The 19,751-nt window shown below is 43.2% G+C and overlaps 1 protein-coding gene across 3 annotated transcripts in view; it reads left to right on the top strand.

Moving 5' to 3' along the window:
- MPPED2 (metallophosphoesterase domain containing 2) overlaps positions 1 to 19,751 on the top strand; it is a 170,636-nt gene that overhangs the window by 79,879 nt on the left and 71,006 nt on the right. For all 3 annotated transcript variants that reach the window (XM_088470481.1, XM_088470483.1, XM_088470482.1), the window contains exon 4: positions 4,022 to 4,247. In XM_088470481.1, coding sequence (XP_088326607.1) covers positions 4,022 to 4,247 — 226 coding nt within the window. The remainder of the gene's footprint in view (positions 1 to 4,021; positions 4,248 to 19,751) is intronic.

The raw sequence follows: 19,751 nt of genomic DNA, 5'->3' as shown, positions 1-19,751 counted from the left end.
TTGCTCTGTTCGGACACCTAAAGCCGCAGGGGTACACATTTCTTCTTGCAGCTTCCTGGGGTGTGAGATGAAATCTGTGCAAGGTACGTTGGTTTGTGTGCCCTAATGGTGGTTTGGGCGTCCAAGTGGAATGTTTTAGGCGCGTTAAATACTCTTGGGCTCCCAAACAGAGAAACCATTGAATTGCTGCATCAGGTGCTAATTCATATAGATGGCCAGTCTGGGGGGGGCGGGGGCACAAAACAATTGAATCGCGCCCCCTAAGGGCCTGATTCGAAGTCTGACGCATCTGTGAAAATGGATGCTACTCCCATTTTTGAACCGACTGCACATGCAGCTGAATCGCAAGACACTGTGTGAGCATGCATTGCACGATGCGTCCAAAGTGAACAGTCTGTGTGTGCGGGTGCTGTATCTTGTGCGGAGACTGATGTGAAGTAGGCGTCTTTGGCCAGTGAGTATGCACACACACAGAGCAGCTATATCTGATGAGACTGCCATGGGTATGTACATACATCTCTTTGAGTCATACATACAAACCTGTTTCTGACAGATCTCTTGCACCTAGCATGGGGCTGGTGCAAGTGCCAATACTAATGGTGACATCTGCGGGCACTAGAACAGTGGGTGGGATAGGCTTGCACTTTCATATGCACAGATTTGCGACTTACCTTGGTGGATTGTCGCATTGGCATATGAAAGGACATACAATGCCGCAAAAGTGTCCGACTGAGAATCGGGCCCCAAATATTAACTCCTTACTGAACTTTACATGCATTTTGTACATACAGGGGCTGGTGCATTGTTGGGGATATGTTCAGTCTCCCGCCACAGGGGATGCCGGTGCCGGAATCCTGACACCTGTCAGAATCCCGATGCCGGCATCCCAACCACCAGCATCCCGAAGGTAAGTAGCGGGGTTAGGAGGAGGGCTAGGGTTAGGCACTAGCGGGGAGGGTTAAGTGTGGGGAGGGGGAGGTTAGGTTTAGGTAGTAGGGGAAGGAGGTTAGGGTCAGGCACTGGAGAGGGGTAGGGTTAGGATACCTACCGACAGCCAATTAGGAGCGCAGGAGTTAGCTCTGATAATGGATCATCACAGGGCTAGCCAATTAGCCCTGAAGTGCCGTCCGACACAGCACTTATTGTGGGTTGTTTTTGGGGACCTGATGTGTCCCGAAAATATCTTATTTTTTCGTCTGAAATAATAGGATATGGGGGAGAAAAAAACCTGCAAAAAAGAGTATTATCGGGGGAAAAATCCCCGTTTTTCGACTCTGAATAAATATCAGGGCTAATTGGATACCCAGGTATGTCTGGCTCTCTTTTGATGAGCTAAAAATTAGTATAACTTTAGATTGTTAATGTTAGCAATAATAATGGTTGATCAAGGTTTCTAATACATAGCAATGTTTCACACTATTAAAATAATAAACAGGATTCAATTTTTTTTTCACTAAAACATTAATGCAAACAAAACTTTTAAAAAAACAACAAAAACGTTTAACTTTAAACCAGTTAATTTTATTTTTTTTATTTTTTTTTTAAAAGCCTTTTTTGGTTTTTTTTTCCAACACTTTTTTTTCCAACACAGATTTATATTCCTGGATATTTCCCCACCTTCCCCTTTTCCCCTCTCCTCTACTTTTGTATCTTGTCCCCCAGAGTAGTAAAGGTTGCTAAGAAATGTATAACATTTTGTTCTTTTTTAAATATTATCTCAGCGTCCCTTAAATCATGGTCTTTTTGATTGTGTTGTTTGTATGCTTGAATTGTTTTGTCTGTTTGTGTATTTTGACCAATTAACATAATTAATTTATAAAGAAACAAGTGAAGGCAGAATTTCCGTAAAATGGTGCTAAATTAACTCCATATTCTATAAAAAAAAATAATAATAATCCACTTTTTATGTTTTTGAACTTCAGCTTAAAAATCAAGTGGTTTGATTTCTTTTATGGAGTTGATTTACCCTTTGAAAGGACCATTTACCTCCTTTTTCTCCAGTGCTGTAACAATCCCCCGAACGTATTGTTAATCTGGACATTTATAAGTCTAGCTGCATGTGCCAATCTTCTGCTGCTGTGTCTCTAACATACTGTTACCATTAACGCCTCAGCTGCTAGACCCAATGAAAGCTAATGAAGCCTGACGCGTAGGGAGTGAGAGGTCAAAGCCTGAACTTCCACTGTGCTTGTGCTGTTTTGTTGTCTGCCGCAGTGTTAACAAAAGGTGGAAGACTCCACTTGCTGTGCCCACCACACACACTTCATAGGAGCTAATTCCCCTGACTTGCTATTATCCCTGGGAACAGGTCAGTGTCGCCCTTCGGGGATGTTAGGAGATGGTCATAATGTCCTGCTGCTGGGCAGGACTGCGTAAAATACAATAGGAATGTTATAACTTCTTATATTACATCTCGAATCATTCAACTTCAAATCGTGTTTTAATGTTATTTCCTATACTGACTTCAGCTTTGTTTCACCTATAAAAGATGTTACTGCATACCGTATACGATATTCTTATTTTTGAATAGTTTGAGTTTATTTTGTACAGAAGATTCTTGACTTTCATTTGTTACTGTGTTTTAGAACATTTTCTTAATATTACGATACACATGTGAAGTCTAGTTTAGGTGGACTCGGCCAAATGTAAGATGCATTGATTGTAACTTTAATGCTTCTTTGTCTGTAGGCTCTGTGCAGCAGATTGGGTCAAGTTATTGCAACACCTGCGGTGTTCTTCCAAGGAGCTTATTGATGGGCGCTGCGTCCAGCATTTTTCTTACACCACCCGGGCCAGGCCCAGCTTGCTAAGTGCGCTGGCCAGCGTGGGCGCAGTTGGTAGTGTTGATGCTTACTGAGCAGGGCTTCCCCCGCCGGAGGGAGGTTACCAGCTGCCCCCGTCCAACTCTGTCCACCCTTCACTGGCTGCAGGCATTTCAGACTCGCAGCCTCCCCCCTCTCTCTTGCACGGAGCCCACCAGGCAGTGTGTGGGGAGAGGGTGCACGGTGGGATGCTACCTGCCACCTGTGATGAAGTTCCTTCTGCCATACCCCCACCCCCCAAACATTTGATACGGGGACCGTGTAAATAAGTAAATCCATAATAAAGGCTTAAAGGTGAAGGACCCTAAAACTTTCAAATACTTTTCAAATGCTGTCACAACTTCTCTCCCATTCCTCCTGGCACCCCCGTTCATTACTGCAAAGTGATTGGCTGCTGCATTTGTACTTCATTGTGATTGGCTGACCTAGCTGTTTAGGTGGGACCTCCAGTCATAATGAAATTGGGGAGGACTATCTGTGTCCCTTTCATAAAATGTAGGTGGGATGTCCCTTCACTCTCCTGTCCGCCCTCTTCGTTCAACAAATGCACGCCACCTCTCATGCCAACTGATTACTTCCTACCACTCCCGCCTCCAAGATTTTGCCCGCGCTGCTCCCCACCTCTGGAACTCTCTCCCTCTCCCCATCAGACTCTCCACCTCTCTACAATCCTTCAGACGGGCTCTCAAGACCCACTCATCATAGCCTTCCAGCTCTCATCCTAACTTGCTGCTACATGCTCCTTCCTCCCTGCCTACCCCATCTGTGTCACTCCTGTTTGTCTGTGCCTCTCCTTTTAGAATGTAAGCTCTTATGAGCAGGGCCCTCTACCCTCTTGTGCTTCTCCTTACTTTTCTTTCATCTACTTCTTACTCCCCACTAGGGCACCTAACACTTGGTTGCTTTGCTCTGTTGCTTATCTGGGTGTTATGGTCGCTAATGTAGCAATGTATATTATCCATGTCCTGTATTGTATTGTACTGTAAGTCAACCTAATTGTTTATGTACTGTGTAAGGTGCTGCAGAACACTTGTGGCGCCATATAAATGATGATGATAATAATAATAAATGAAATGTAAATATGTAAAATAAATATAAAACCTAAAATAAGAATGAAAGAAATACTTTTATTTGTTTTTGTTTGCCTGGTTTGCTTTGGAAGTGTGTTGATTTTTATTTTTGCCTTTTCTGTCTTCCAGGATCGTTACCATATGAATATAAAATAGTGATTGCAGGGAATCATGAACTTACTTTTGATAAGGAATTCATGGCGGATCTTGTTAAACAGGATTACTACCGCTTTCCCTCGGTTTCTAAATTGAAACCTGAAGACTTTGACAATGTGCAGTCACTCATCACGAACAGTATTTACTTGCAAGATTCAGAAGTCACTGTGAAAGGATTCAGAATATATGGCGCACCCTGGTGAGTCACCGTGTTTCTGTCATTGGTAATACGTTTGTAGCGTGTTTTGTAATCTACTGCGTATATGTGCTGTGCGTGACCGTAGACGGAGAGATTCAGTTTTTCAGATTTTGTCGGATAGTGTCAACTAAAATGCATCCTGTTGGTGTTTCCTGTTCTGCTTCGCTCCCTAGATCTACATCAGGTGTTGGGTCTGGGGTGGTGATTTTGGATTTTAACTCAAAATAATCAAATTGTGTTTGTCAAACGTGTTAACATTATTTTAAAAAAAGGGATCTAATCCTAATGCTAGCGTCACATCAATGATTTTGTCAAAATGGCCATATGCAGCACTTAAATGATTGGGCTTGCCTGTATATCCAATCAGCAGGTGGCTGCTGTCATTCTTTTGTCTGCTGATCCCACTGGCAGTGTCCCCTGTGCAGGGGCTTAACTAGACATAGGAGGGCCCCAAATTAAAATTTGCATGTGTCCCCCCTCCCCCTGAGGTGTACTACAAAATGTGGGGCAGGCGCTCACCTCCTGAGCACTGTGGGCGCTGGCTTCTTTCTTTGCAGTGTGCTGCTGCAGGCACATCAGATTATTCCCGCCGGCTCTGTCTCTCCAGTACTCACTGTTGCTGGGAGGAGGCGTGGCCATGCTGAGCCACCACGGCCACGCCTCCTCCTAGAGTCCGTAAGGACTGCCAGCCAGGATACCAGATGTGCCTGCAGCAGCACACTGCAAAGAAAAGAGCCGCCCACAGGGCTCAGGAGGTGAGCGTCTGCCCCCCACTTAGTAGTACACTGGAGTGTGGTGTAGAGTAACTATGTGTAGGGGGGGGGGGCCGGACCCTGGATGCACCCCCTATAGCTACACCCCTGCTTGTGTGCTAATACAGTATGCAGCTCAGCTGTAGCGCCTAACTCTCAGATCTGTCCAATATGGCCCCCCACAGGTTCTGTCCAATTCATGTCCGTAGCAGAGTCAGACCGTGTGTCAACCAAAATATTAAGGTGAAAATCTGTCGTATAGTAATGTGTATTTACCATTATGGTTTTGTGTGCATGGGCATTGCCAGCTTTAAAGGGGGAATTCACCTTATTTTAAATGTATAAAATAAGATCTGGAAATTGTCATCACCATTATTATTTTTTGGATAACTGCCTGCTCTTTCTTTTACCTATCCTTATGTTCCCCTTTACGTTATATGATGATTTTGTGGTGGTTATTGTTGATGTGTATATTGATACCTGTCTTTCCTCATGCTGTATGTTACTATATTGTACAGCTATATGTAGAGCACTGTCAAATGTTTTTGATCGCATGATGTGTTTGTTTGTAATCAGTTTTGTTTTTCTATGCTTACTATATACCCTTTTTTTTTTTATAAAGATTTAGCAAATTTGATTTTAAATAGCCAAACTTCCCAAGTGCTTCATAGGCATTCACTCTCCAAGTTGGTCCTTTCAATATTTTCCCAGTGGGGCATATGAAATGTGCATGAGCAGGGTTTAATTATAAGTTACATTTTAACCACATTGTTGAATGTCTCGGAAGCCTTTGTTCTCTGCTTTTGGAAAATGATAAATTTAAACATGCAATTAAACCAGCAATTGGAAACGGACCAGAAGTGTCCAGGGAGTTACATGTGTTTTGGAGTAAAGGTCACTGTGACCAAATTGCTTTTTATGAAATGTCATGTTGCCTTCGAGGTTCACAGCCAAGTATGCAAATCTTACAAGGACTCACGGCAGGTACAGCTCCGTAACCTTTCCGCGTTACTGTCCACAGCGTTTACTGCACTCAAATGTTCTATATAATTACGGGGTGTGAATCGCACACCTGTCCTGTAACAAATACCAGACTTTGATTACCCTTCAGCAAATTAGACAAATTAAAGCTTGTTCCGAGTTATAGTCCTTTATAATGCCACTGGTTTAAAGTTCTAAACCTCAGCATACCCTTCCAAGTGTGCTGAGACTTCTAGTTCAACAGCTGGTGGCGAGTCGCTGGCAGCCAAGTTTTTTGTTTTATGTATAGTTGCCATGCCGGTGAAGGACCACCCAGCGGCAACCTGAGATTTTGTATTTACAGTTTGTGGATGTCCTTAAATTTCTACATTTGTAAAAGCTGTTGATCCTTTTCTGTAAACTAAAAGAGAAGACCACTGTCAGCTCCTTATGACATTAGCTTACAGTTTGTGTAGATCGTTACTAAGAGGTATATTTGGCAAATGGTGAAGTTCCATTTGCCGGTGTAAAAGCTGGTAAAAGACTCTCATCGCTTGTACCTATTATTTAACAAAGGTTCTCCAGCCTTACCCTACTTTACCTGTACTTTACCACCATCCAAAAACTCTATGGCTTAATTATTTACCAAGCAAAAATACTTTAGCTGCTATGGCTTATAGGCACCGCCATGCAAATGGCGTTACCTATGCCTTAACTATATCCGGCAGTGGGGACCCGTATAGAGGCTTCACTGGATCCCTACCGGGTTAAACAAATTCGCATATGTCTAGACACTTGCCATGCATGTGCATTTTACATTGACTTTTCCCCAATGGCGTTACCCTTTTGGCAATCCAGAAGAGGACACCGCTGAGGAGAGATAAAAAGTCGCTGGGCAGATAAGTATTTATAAATGCCGGTGGTACCTTTTGTACATGTATCGCTGCAAACATAAGCAATACAAAATTCTGGGCCCTGCTTAACAATGAGACATAAACCCTTCAGCACTCGCAAAAGGGGTTATGTCCTCCTTTCAATGTTAACAAACCGCGCTTAATCCATCTGTAGATGGCGAGAGTGAAACGGTCTCCATTGCCAACAATGGGGACCCAGCAACAGCCTTTCAAAATTCAGCAAAGCCTTCTAGCTTTTGCTATGTCCCCACCAGGTGAAAGTGTCACGTGCAAGTGCAGATTGTCCATCACACATGTTCATAACAAGGCAGGCAGCGGTAGGCTGCCAGCAACAGGTCAGGGGTTGCCGCTGAACCTCGCCGGAAGGGGAAGTAATTTTAAATACCATTGGCATATTCGCTATTACTGTGATACTTAACGAAATATGGTGCTAGTATTAAGGTTATTTGCTAAATGGGACCCAGAATGTGTACACTGCTGAGAGGGGAGTGTGCTCTGTGCTGCCTCTCCCTCTGTTACCGCTGGGTCCGAGATGCGCTGACGTCAGCTCAACCACCGACCATGGCTGGATGTGCTACTGCACTTTACTCTCTACGTCCTACACAGAGGAAAACGAGCCCCTGAGTCTCCTGTATAGTGCACCAGAGACCCTGCATATAGCACCGCTAGCTACATTATATATTCCACTGCCACCACTGTATAGGTGAGTGCTTCTCTACACAGCATACTACCTGCACTAACCCTACGTGTTCCAGGCATTAACACTCTGTTACCCTGCATATTGTTCTGCCTGGTTAGTAAGGCCGAAACCTGCATAAGTTATTAATAGTGTGGACTGACCTCCATCACACACCACTGTCATCTATATCAACATCTATATGTTCTGCCAATAGTCCCTGGCTGCAATAGTCCCTGGCTGCAATAGTCCCGGCTGCAAAACAATATCTTCTGTTATCGGCAAGAATATGCAGCATACAGAACATTCCAAATGTTCAGATCATAATACATTGATTTTTTTAATTGTCTTTTTATTTTATATTTACATAAATATATAAGAAAGGAAGAAAAAAAAATAGACTGCAAGTTATTTCAGGTTTTAATCCGTACATTGTAAAATAGTTGTCATTCAAATTACATTTTGCTGCATGTTGGTGATTCATAAACCACAATGTAAAACTTCCAATGTGCTTTATGTTTCGTCTATATATCACAGAATAACTTTGGTAAAGGGCCTCAATTGTCACCTCTAGGTAGAAAATGAAGAGATGCTCATTGAGTTATTGGCATCCAGGTTCAAAATGCTTTTAAGACATTTCAGCTTAATTCTTAAATAGCTTGTTGAAGTCATTGTAGGTAGGCATAATGGCTTTTGGTAATTCAACATACATTTTACTATGTGACTGAGAGGCTAAAAGCTATTTGAGTGCTTCGGAATGTTCATCTCTCATATAGTGAATCCTCGGATGGAATCGCTGTTCTGGACATGCTGGAAATGGTAGTTAGTTCAGGTTAATTTAGGTGAGGCTGTAGCTTACTTGTTTAATATCACTAAAGCGATAGAATGCGAAACTTCAAAGGGTTTACGTTATGTATTATTCATTGTGTACATCCTAGCGGTAGTGGAGACATTTTAGAAACACTGTACTTGGGTTATGAACAACATGGGAAAAAAGGAAAGTGGCATCTAAGGGGCATAGGGCCTGGTTCAGAGTTGTACTGTATTGCCCAGCCACAGGGAAGCGGCTTTCCAATACCATACAATTAATATGCAGCAGGAGGAGTCTGGTGCAGGGGCGTATCTATAATGTGTGCGGGGAACACGGGCCCCTGGGTCCAGGGGGGCCCCGCACCACACACCCTGCACTCCTAATATTACCTACCTCTCCGCCCACGTCGCCGCGGGGGTCCGGCTCTGTAAAACGACTGGAAAATGGCCGCGGCGGCCATTTTCCCGGTGACCTCTGCAGACACTATAAACTCTGGGCATACTATAGTGCCCAGAGTCTATGACTTCGGCGCTGGCCGCGCACAAATCAGTGCGCTGCCGGGCGGAGAGGAGGGAACCCGTGTTGGAGACTGCACACGGGCCCCCTCCTCTCTAGAAACACCCCTGGTCTGGTGTGTATATAGACGACTCCTGACTGCATCACATATCCGTGTGCTGCGTCCTAAGACACGACATCAAATCGTCTGCAAGACCATTGGCAATCTGAGTCACTCTGAGGTTGCCTCTTACAGCTTTGTAGCTGAGGCCAGGAAGTCTGCCCTGGCCTCTGCCCTCCCAGAAAATGGGGGCGGCATGCCCACTCCCTGCCGACAAAAGGCCTCAGGCTGTCAATCAGGCTGTGGCTTATGGGAACTGCGAGCAGTCTCTGAGAGGGAGACCAGCATAAGTGCTCTACAGATGCTGCGCATGTCTCTCACAATCTGTGTACACAAACCATCGGGCAGATATTTGCAGATAAAAATAATGTGGCCATCGCAACCAATTTCCGACTCCTCGAATTGCAAAATATAGGGTCCAATTATTTTTTTCCGCAAAAATCCGCAGCAAATGTAATAAAAAATTATGGGGAAATCATCCTGCATCCTAAATAACAGGCAAATTAATATCGGTTAACATAATAGATCTCTATTACTGTCCCAAAGAAAAATTATATGAAGTTCGTAATAGGTTTTAAATTGCTTATTTTTAGGGGCACATAAAATACCTGTTAGCTATTTGTTTGTTATTTTAAGCCACTATAAAAGTGTTCCCCATCCATGCAGCACCCCCATATATAGTATCTGTCCCACAACTTTTAACCGATTTGTTCTGCACTTTGCAGCATTTCATACCCATAATGGCATGTAATTTATTACACTAATTAAGCTAATTAAATACTTCTAGTTTCCTGGTTGATCATTAGGGGGGAGGGGTTCCCAGGGGTTCTGAACAAAGTCCTGACCTTTTTAGCTTAAATAGACATGTTCCCCGACTTTGCACCTGCTCTGGAGCTGCGAGGAAAAAAGCTGCGTTCAATCCTATAGAAATTACCGCGACTGAGATTCTCACGGCCAATTGAATAGCGAAACCCCCGTGGCTGACCCGAAATTTCACGCGTCCAGGGAACAAAATTAAGGCAGACAATTGAGGAAGCCCTTAGGAAAGCATCCTTTGGTACAGTTAGTGTACTGTATGTTTTTCTTTCTGAAGTGACACCACACAAATCACTGCGCTATGGTACTTTCAAATAAAAATAACTATCTGCTTCTTATTAATATGAGGACACCTAGGCTCAAAAAAGTTTTGTTCAAATATTTTATCAATATGAAACGCATAAAATACACACAATATATTACATAATATCTGAAAAGAACAATAAAGGTGCATACACACGTACCGATTTTTTTTTTGAACGATTTAACTATAACGACGTCGCTTTCGTTAAATTGTTGAAAAAATCGTTCAGTTTCGAAGTTATAACGAACGATTATCGTTCATGCGCATTCCCGTTTGTAGTTCATTCTGACTGACCGACTGAACGATTTTCATTAAGGGAAGTTATAAAAATCGTTTGTAGTTCAAAAAATCGTTCATTACACTTTAAAAAAATCTGACAGATCTGACAGAAAATCGCTCAAAAAATCGTTCATAAAATCGTTGGTAGCAAAATCGTTGTGTGTGTATGCAGCTTAAAATATATAAAATTCTCTGCATAAAATCATTTACCTTTTTATCCTCGATCTCTGGCTAAAAGCAAGCAATATGCACAGTCAGGGATTATAAGCATATAAATAGTTAATAGCATTCAAGCAGTAATGGTGCATACACACGGTCAGATTTTTCTTCAAATCTGAACGATAACTATTTAAAAAATCGTTCATATCTGAAGGAAAATCTGACATATTTGACATGTCTGAACGATGCGCGTTCCCGATGGTCAGATAACGATATCTGACATCTGATGTGTTTGCAGTCAGATTTGGACAATTCCATTCATTTTAATGCAGTCAAAAATTGTTCGTAGTTCAAATTGTTCATCAAATCGTTCAGATCGTTCAATCGTTCATCTGACAAATCTGACCGTGTGTATGCACCTTAGGGATTACTGAATAAGCATATATTGTCCAAGCCAGTCTGTCTTTATGAAGTAAAGCAAACCCTTATTTTTTATAATATCCCTCCTTGCTAAAAAGAGTCCCATAGGTCTGTGATAGTTACTTCTATATGTACTGTTTCTGCATAACACACACAGAGCCTCATTTAAAGCTTGGAGTACCTTGGCAAAACTCTGTTGCAAAGCAAGGGTGGCAAATACAAAATGGGTGGCCAGATTTAGGGTTTGTGTGTGTGTGGAGGGAGGTGTTCTAGTTCAACATGCTGTAAAAATACAGCTCCCCAGCATTTGCGCTCTACATAGCAAAAATCAGGCAGTATTTTTAAAATAATAATTCATTAATGTGCATTACCTGGTCTACCTATGTAGACCGTTTTCTGGAGGCCAGACACCTGGGAATAGGGATCATAATTTGAAACATTTATTCCAATTTAAATATTTTTGCTTCAGCGTTTTGCTCTTAACATTTATAAAGGCCAGCAATTATTGTTGCTTCTGTATCGACTCTATTAAGTGCTTATTGATCATTTATTTGATTTGTAGTTGATCACAAGACTCTTATTTGGATGGCTAATGGGTTCTGTGAAAAAAGTTTAGACAAACTTTTATTGTCTTAAAAGGGAACGCCCTCCAACTGCTGATTTCTTCAATTAAAGGGGTGCAAGTTGTCACTTCACATCGAAGTGCATTAGGTATTGGAAGAACCAACCACTTCCTTACTGTTTTGGGATTGGTGCTTTCAGATGACTGTCAGCAATGACAGCCAATCACGAAACCATAGGGCTGGGGGATATACTCTCAATTGCATAGTGAAATTAACCATAACAGCGGTTCTGGGTAAGTGTGTTTTAAGGTACTGGACGATTTTTTACATGATATCGGGCCAGTTACGACAGGTTGGACAGACCAATCGTGTGAAAATAGGTGTATTTTGTGTGTTCTGCGACCCCAATGCGCATCCCCGCCGTCCTCTAGTTGGATCGCAGATCAGATGGTTTTGCAGAGAGATCTACGATCTTTTGAGTACAATGTGATACACTTCTATGCATCTTATCCTATGATCGTAACGATTAATCGTACACCATTTGGACACATCTTATGAAAAATTTCAAGGGCTATGGTACAACTCATCTTACCAACTTTGAGTCGCACCGTGTATGGGGGCCTTTAGGTTCTCTTGAACAGCAAGGGTCCAGGTCCATCGGCTTATTGTATTATTTGATTAAATATTTACTGTAAGTGGACATATCTTTAATATCATAAAAGTAAGACAAAGAGCAACCTAATACCCTTTACTGGCTGTAACACTCTCCTGCATATTTTCCTGTTAAGGTTTTTTTCGAAACATTAATAAAAATTTGTCATGGATGATGTGGGGAAACGAAAGCGTTAAATTGAATATTCTTCTTTACCCAAAAACTGTGTGCGCTTTGGCTCTCAGGCACTTTCAGACCCATCTCTAGGCCCTTTATAGATACTACTCACAAGTCTCGCATCTCCGATGCGAACAAGACCCAAAATTCAGGAAAAAGTTCACAAGTATGGAAAAGGCTACCTATGGCGCCATATGGCACAAAGACCCCAGGAGAATTAGGACACATCTGTGTATGCCAAACTTTTCATAAAGGGGTCCCCAGAGAAATTAGAGATGCCACGTGCAGTTTGCAGTTCTAGCAGATGCATATTTAGATTTTGCACAGAGTATATTTAACTACTCCAGGTATGCGATGTCAGATGGGTTGCTGTAGTTCATCGGACTGCCCCAAAGTGTAATGTTTAGGCGTGTACCTTCTGGCATTTACTGTGGAAATGTGCCGGTGGTGCATGCCTTCTGAGCAGATGTGTAGAATGTTAGTCGACTGGCGCTCAGCCACTTCCCTCTGTCCTAAGGGTCTGTCTCTTCTGATTCAACCTGGAGGACCCTTTTACCAATCCCTTGTTTACATATATGTTCACTCTAACATCTGTGGCGGTGGATTATTATTGCCGAGGCTGGATGGCGCCTGATGTCTTCCCTGCAGGTCCGAATAGCTCTTGCTGATCTTAGTATGAACAATGCATTTGAGAGTAGAAAGGCAATGCACAAGTATCATGTTGTGTGGTCTCATTTGTACACGTTGTGATTTGTCCCTTTCTAGAGGCCTCTGACATTAGACATTTTATCATTGGATCTTACAGTTCTGCTGGTTTATTACATTGTGTTATCTCCATTTCTAATCATTACGTCTCTGGCAAACAAATATATGGACCTTCTCGTAGTCTTAGATACTTTTATTAAGCTCCTCTACCATCCGTTGACCAGGTACTAGACTGCTAACTTCGCTTTACTCTATTTAGGGAATAGGATAGGGTTTGAAAGATAAAAGGTTAGGGAAAGGATCCATTACACAACGTATTTCAGTAGAATCTCTGATTTAATTTCATTTTAAGTAGAGTTGTACACTGTTTATAAATAGAACATTTTGATGCAGTATGCTAATATCCATCTTGAACCGAAAGAGAAATGATTGCATCACAGGAGTGGGTATTTCATAGACGGAACGATTGCACATGTTAGAAACGTAAATCTTTCAGTCTGTTGATTCTGTCTCTGGAGTAAGATTGTGTGTGTGTGTGTATATATAGGAATGCCGGAAAGTCTTACTCAATTTCTTATCTGTTAACCTATTTGGCGCCACGGATGCTTCTGTAGTCCTGAAAATCTGGACTTTATTTACAGTTTCTGTTTCCATTAAGGAAGCTCCTCGCAATTTTTTTTTTTTTTTCAACTTTAACCAACATGCCTTTGTAAAATTAAAATCTATTCCCTAAAGTGTCTTTGAAGTAATGTGCTTGTTAAATGTGTTGAAATGAAGGATAGCAAATTTTCTGTGCGCCTCGAAGATTCTCTTGAATTGAGAGAGGCAGCCGAGATCAGTCATTGTTCAATCATTACTTCTCGGCAAGCCCTGTTGTTTTATATCCGCCTGCTAGGAATTCTATTACATTTGTGTTCCGTTCCCGCTGTTATTCTCTTCATCTGTAAGAAGACTGGAACCCAGGGAATATTTGTATATGTGTGTGTATATATATGTATGTGTGTAGATCTGTCCCCTGTGCGGCTGCCAGCACCCCCCTATACAGCAGCGAGGAGGAGGGGGATGGAAGCAAGGAAGCCTACCCCTTAGGTGCCAGCAGCTGTATCCCTGCCCCCCCATCCTCTCCTCCCCACCGTCCTGGCGGTGCACCCGTTGTGCGGCTGGCGGCGCCTACCTGCACAGAGCTTGGTGCCGCACACTTTTTTTTTTTTTTGCATCTTTTAAGGAGGGCCGTGACCATGCCGGATTGGCCATGCCCCCTTCAGTATCGGGGCTTGTGGGCAGACTCTACGGCCCTGCTAATTCCATATACGTGTGTCAATTCACTGTACCGAGCACTGCACTAGTAAATATAAAAGCGATACTGTACAGCAGTAAGTTTATTTCTTTATATTTTTTGTGGCGTGAATTACAGAATATAGTCATGTAAAATAAAGGCTCTAGGCCTGTTGAAATCTATTAGGACAGTGGTTCCCAAACTTCACCATTATTGGGCCGTATTCAATTAGGTGCGAAAAGCCGTTTTCGGCGATAAAGTTTTGCGAGTGACGTCATTTCGCCATGCAAAGTGTTTCCTCCGTATTCAATTCCAGAGACTTTTTTCGCGGATGCAGAAACTCAATGCAATGGAACCGGTGAAAAAGTTTTGTCTACGAATAGGTGAAAAAATAAAAAAGTGCAGAATTGGGGTTTTGGGGTGCAAACTTCCGAAAACCACCCTGCACCCTTGGGACAGTCCCCCAAAGGTAAACTGCGTCAAAAAAAAGCTTAAAAAATACTTTAGATCACCCCAAAAAAGTACTTTCATTTTGGGGGGCGAAAAAAAAGTCCAAAGTTGGGGGACAAACTTAAAAACTAGCGAAATAGACTCCAGGGGGGCCCTAAGTATGCGCCAGGTGTTTTTAAGTTTGCAGGTGGTTGCAGCAGGTGGATTATTTTTGTTTTTTAAAAGTTCACTTTAGCAACTTTAAAATATGCTAGCATCCATTTTCATGTACCCCAAATTTGCTGGGACTACTTATTTTCTGCAAAAAACTGCTAAATGCAATTTTTAACCACTTAAGCAAAGACGCTAACTAGCAGCTATTGAGATAATTTAAGTACCCCAAATGCCTTCAGCAGGTCTATTCGGGGATAGTGATCCCCAATGTCAGTGCATATTTTGGAGGCTGTTGGGCTGAATTCCCCAGATCTGACAGTACTTTTCGCAGGTTACAGTTTCGCTGGGTCCCGTTTACGTTGATTTCTAATTGAATACGGGGATAAGCGGGGACGAGAGCGATACTCTTTCGCATTGAAAACCAGCGATCTCGGCGAAAAGTCCGGCATGCGAAAAGTACGGGACTTTTCGCTCCGTATTGAATATGCCCCATAGTCTAGGTTTTAAGCATATCCGTGCTTGAGCACCGGTGACCTAGAACCTCAGTCAATTTGATTTAATCATCTTGGCTCAAGCATGGATTTCCTTAAATCCTGGACTGTAATGGAGGGGTTTGGGAACCTCTGCATTAGGGAATGAAGGGACAATGTAAAATGAATGTTTAAAGTCAGGGGGTGCGAAATTATCAGAATTGGGACATCACCTCCTGAGTTGCCTTTCTTCTGTTCATCTGCCCTTTTTATGGCCTAACGCAGAGGTCTACTTAATGAACAACAAAATGGATTTTCTCCAGCATTTTAGCAGGAGCGCTCTATACCTCGATAACTGAAAAGTGTAGAGATATCACCGATATTTCTCTGCCTTATTAGAGCTTCTCCATTCATACTCCTGCAGTCCCCATTGGATTCAATGGAGACTGTGCAGGAACAATGTTTATATGTATGGAAGGAGTTTTGCTCCTTTCCCTCGGCTGTTTCCTGCTCCCCTACCCAGCTCTCTCTTCAGCGCTGCCCCAGCTGGCTCTCCGATAAGCGTATGACATCACAGACACTGACCGGGGCATGTACAGTGGCATAAACATGAACGCTGACCTTTTTCGCAGATGTGAAAAATGAGCCCTTTTACGCTTTCATAAAAGTATGGTGATAAAAGAAATGTGATAAGGGGCAAAACCGTTTACTAAATAGGACACCTAGATTAACTCACCGGAAAATCCTTTTCTCCCCATCTACCACTATGGCTACTCAGTGTGTGCAGAAAGTTAGACGCTTCCGCTGCTCCACCTGCAGTTTCACCCTTCGTCCACACTTTGCCCATAGCAACTAAACAGCTTCTAGTGATCGTTTATCTAGCACAGTCTATAAAATTAGAAACTGGTTGCTATTGGCATTTTCTCGCGCTCTCTCTAAGGTATGCTACTTTTACCCCGTAGATCTTTTTCGTGTAATTATGAGTTTGATTTACATTCTGTTTTAATATCCATCACTTTCCTTAACCACAAGATCTCCATTCGTGGAGTCTATGAAAAAGATGAATTTGTCAAAGTTCAAGACACTTCCTAGCACCAATAACACAGAAATAATGGCAATCAATAGCTTCAAATATAGTAATAAACAGAGTACATGGAAATAGAAATTCCAACTGAGGACAAAAGCCACCAGTGTCTTCGAATGCTGTCCAGACAACCACCAAATCCAACCAAGACGGCCGAAACTCTGTTTTAGTAGAAAAGCAGCATTGTTTATATGGTTTCTTTTTCGCTCTTTATGAAAGACTGCACACAAGGCTCAACTCCCAAAGCACAAGTCAGTGCTGGCCAGAACATAGTATACATAATCAGTTAAAAAATAAATATACTAAATCAGACACAGTCATAGTCATGAAGCCTAATTGGTATAATAACTAAACCATAAAATAGATACAAGATAAAATAGATATAAAGGAAAACAAAAATAAACGGATCCAACATATGGATCATCATTGATTAAAAGTGAGTAGTATATAAGGAATATAAATAGATCAGTAACAGGCTGACAAATCAAGTATTTTCATTTAATCTTACATGGAATACCGCTGGATGTATAGATTCCCATCTCATCTAGCCTTAATACCCCATGCAGCGCAATATGCCTGGCATAAGTGAGCCACCAGGTCCCATGTAACTCTTCTAGTGTTGGGCATCTTTTTTTTGCCGAATATGCATCTAAGTCGCAATGGCCGCGATTCCATTCAAAGTGGTGCTAAATCGCCCCGGGAAGAGCTATTCAGTTTTGCGCAATGTTAAGTCAGAGATTGCCGTTTCTCATAACTTGCGTGTTTAGCCACGAAGACCGGCAATCTCCGACTAAAGTGCAGACCGCGAAGCTGTTACTGCAGCGGAAAGCTGGCAATCAGCCCGCGCAACTGGCACTTTAGGAGGGTGTGAGAAGAAATTCTTTAGGCGGACCAAACATCACGCTGAATTGAATAGTTCCGGGGCTATTCAGCATCGCTTTGATTTGAATGGCCGTCCATGTGATGTGACTAGGAGGCACCAGGAGACTCTGCTGATTAATTTGATATGTGACACTTGTATATCTGTATGAGAGTGAAAACTTGGTGTGGTGAAAAGATTCTCACTGGACCAGGCGATAAGAGGGGCTGACGAATGAGGACACATCTGTATCTAGCAGTGAAGAAGTAGCTCATAGCACCCAATCAAGTTCTACCTATCCTTTTATATAATGTACTTGATAAAATGCTACCTTGAAGCTTATTGGTTGCTATGGTCAACTTCTCCCCTCTTTTCACTGCTTTATCCATCAACACCATAGATGTGCAACCAGGGTGCCTTAAGGAATGTTTCACATTCTCTTGCTTTCTGTCACCCATGAGTATGAGGGGCTTTTTGGGTGCTGGGGTCTCTTGAAGATGCTCATGTATTCAGTACCATAGCTTTTTTTTTCAGGGTCTATAGGGGCAGTGACATCTGCAGCTCAGCCTTGGGCACGCCCACCACAGCCTGGGACACTCCCACCTTTGCCGTCCCCATGTGAGGCCCCACATCGGCCTAGGCCGTCCCCTTATTTCTCCAATTCTCGGCCTGTATTTCCCCCACCCCAACTTGTGCGGCAGCCTCCAGCGCAACCTAAGTCGCCCTCAGGTAAGCCTGTACTTTCCCCATATAATCCCCCACGCCGGCCATCAAACTGACCACTGCCTTCCCCATATCGACCTCCAACTAGAGCCAAAATGTACCACCTGCCTGTGGCCTTCCTACCACCTGCCTGTGGCCTTCCTACCACCTGCCTGTGGCCTTCCTACCACCTGCCTGTGGCCTTCCTACCACCTGCCTGTGGCCTTCCTACCACCTGCCTGTGGCCTCCCTACCACCTGCCTGTAGCACCACAACAACATGTGGCACCCTATCTTTGGCCTGTGGAACCTTAGCATTGGACTATGGCACTATAACATTGGCCATGGCATCTACAATACACTGAGATGTCATTTATGAGCAAACTGTCTGGATATTGAAGAAAAGACGAAAGAACTGGAGGTAAGCAGAGGGTGCACTTCACACCAAAGATTAGTTATGATATCAATAGTTTTAAAATTGAAAGCAAAACAGTTTCTTCCCTTTCTCAATAATTATAGACGTATGAGACTGTTCTTAGTGGATACACTGAATTACTCAGAGAACCTTCTCAGAGGAAGCCTGATCCTGGAACAAAGATGTGACATGCAGATGTGGGCACAGCAAGGCAACAAATCAGGATTACAGCTGATAAACCAGATACTAAATAAGTTTTCTGCTTCTCATTTAAATACCAATCTATCTATCATCATTTATGTCTTTACTCAGTGTAAAAGGTTGATTATAAAGATAAATTTTTTTTTTTCCTATGTGCAGTGTGGGAATGACAGCAGCGGCTCTGCTACAGGAGGAATGGGCTTATCTATATTTGGTGCAGGGTATGCAGTAGGGATGTGCGCTGGACAATATTGTTTTCACCATTATTGGCCAAAGGCTGCAGTGAGTGAGCTGGCTGGTTACTAAGCAACAGTATAAAGCACTTCTATGAAATATTGCCACACAGTAGTGGCAGAAATGAAAGGTAATGCAAGATGGAATTGTCCTTGGGTCCTCCCACCCACCCAGTGGGGTACGGCCAGCAGAGTCACAGTACTTGTATACAAAGTGGGCTACGCCCCAAGGAGTCACAGTGCTTGTATACACATTGCGTACGGCCAGCAGAGTCACAGTACTTCTTTGGCTGTAGCCCACTGTGTAAATAAGTACTGTGACTCTGCTGGCCGTACCGCAATGTGTATACAAGCACTGTGACTCCTTGGGGCATAGCCTACTGTGCAGTGCACACGGGCCCCTAAGCCCAGGGGGCCGCACACCGCTCAAAAACCTATCCATTTAAGCTGCAGGTATCACTGGAAACATAGCGCAAGCGACATGTTCCCTGGAGATCTGCGCCTGCGCTCTCCAGGGGAAGCAGTCGGGAAGCCGACGGACGTAATCCCGACCCCCGGCTTCCCGACTGCTTAATCCCGGCAAGGCACCACTGACAGACCTCGAAATCCAGATGCCTGTCATTAGACCTACGCCGGAAGCCCGACAAGGGGGGGGGGGGGGGGGTTGATTAGGTTTAGGGTTTCCGTGGGGGACTTAGGGTTGGGCACCCCCCTGGGAGGTTAGGTTTAGGCTAGAGGAAGGCGGGGGTTAGGTTTAGGCATCCCCCCGGGGGAATTAGGTTTAGGCGGGGAAGGGGGGGGGTTAGGTTTAGGCACTTGGAGGGGGGTTAGGCACTTGGGGGGAGGTAAGGGTTAGGC

This window comes from Taudactylus pleione, unplaced genomic scaffold (assembly GCF_031769625.1).
Source record: "Taudactylus pleione unplaced genomic scaffold, aTauple2 ptg000100l, whole genome shotgun sequence".
Taxonomy (NCBI): Eukaryota; Metazoa; Chordata; class Amphibia; order Anura; family Myobatrachidae; genus Taudactylus; species Taudactylus pleione.
This window is presented reverse-complemented; position numbering and strand designations above follow the sequence as displayed.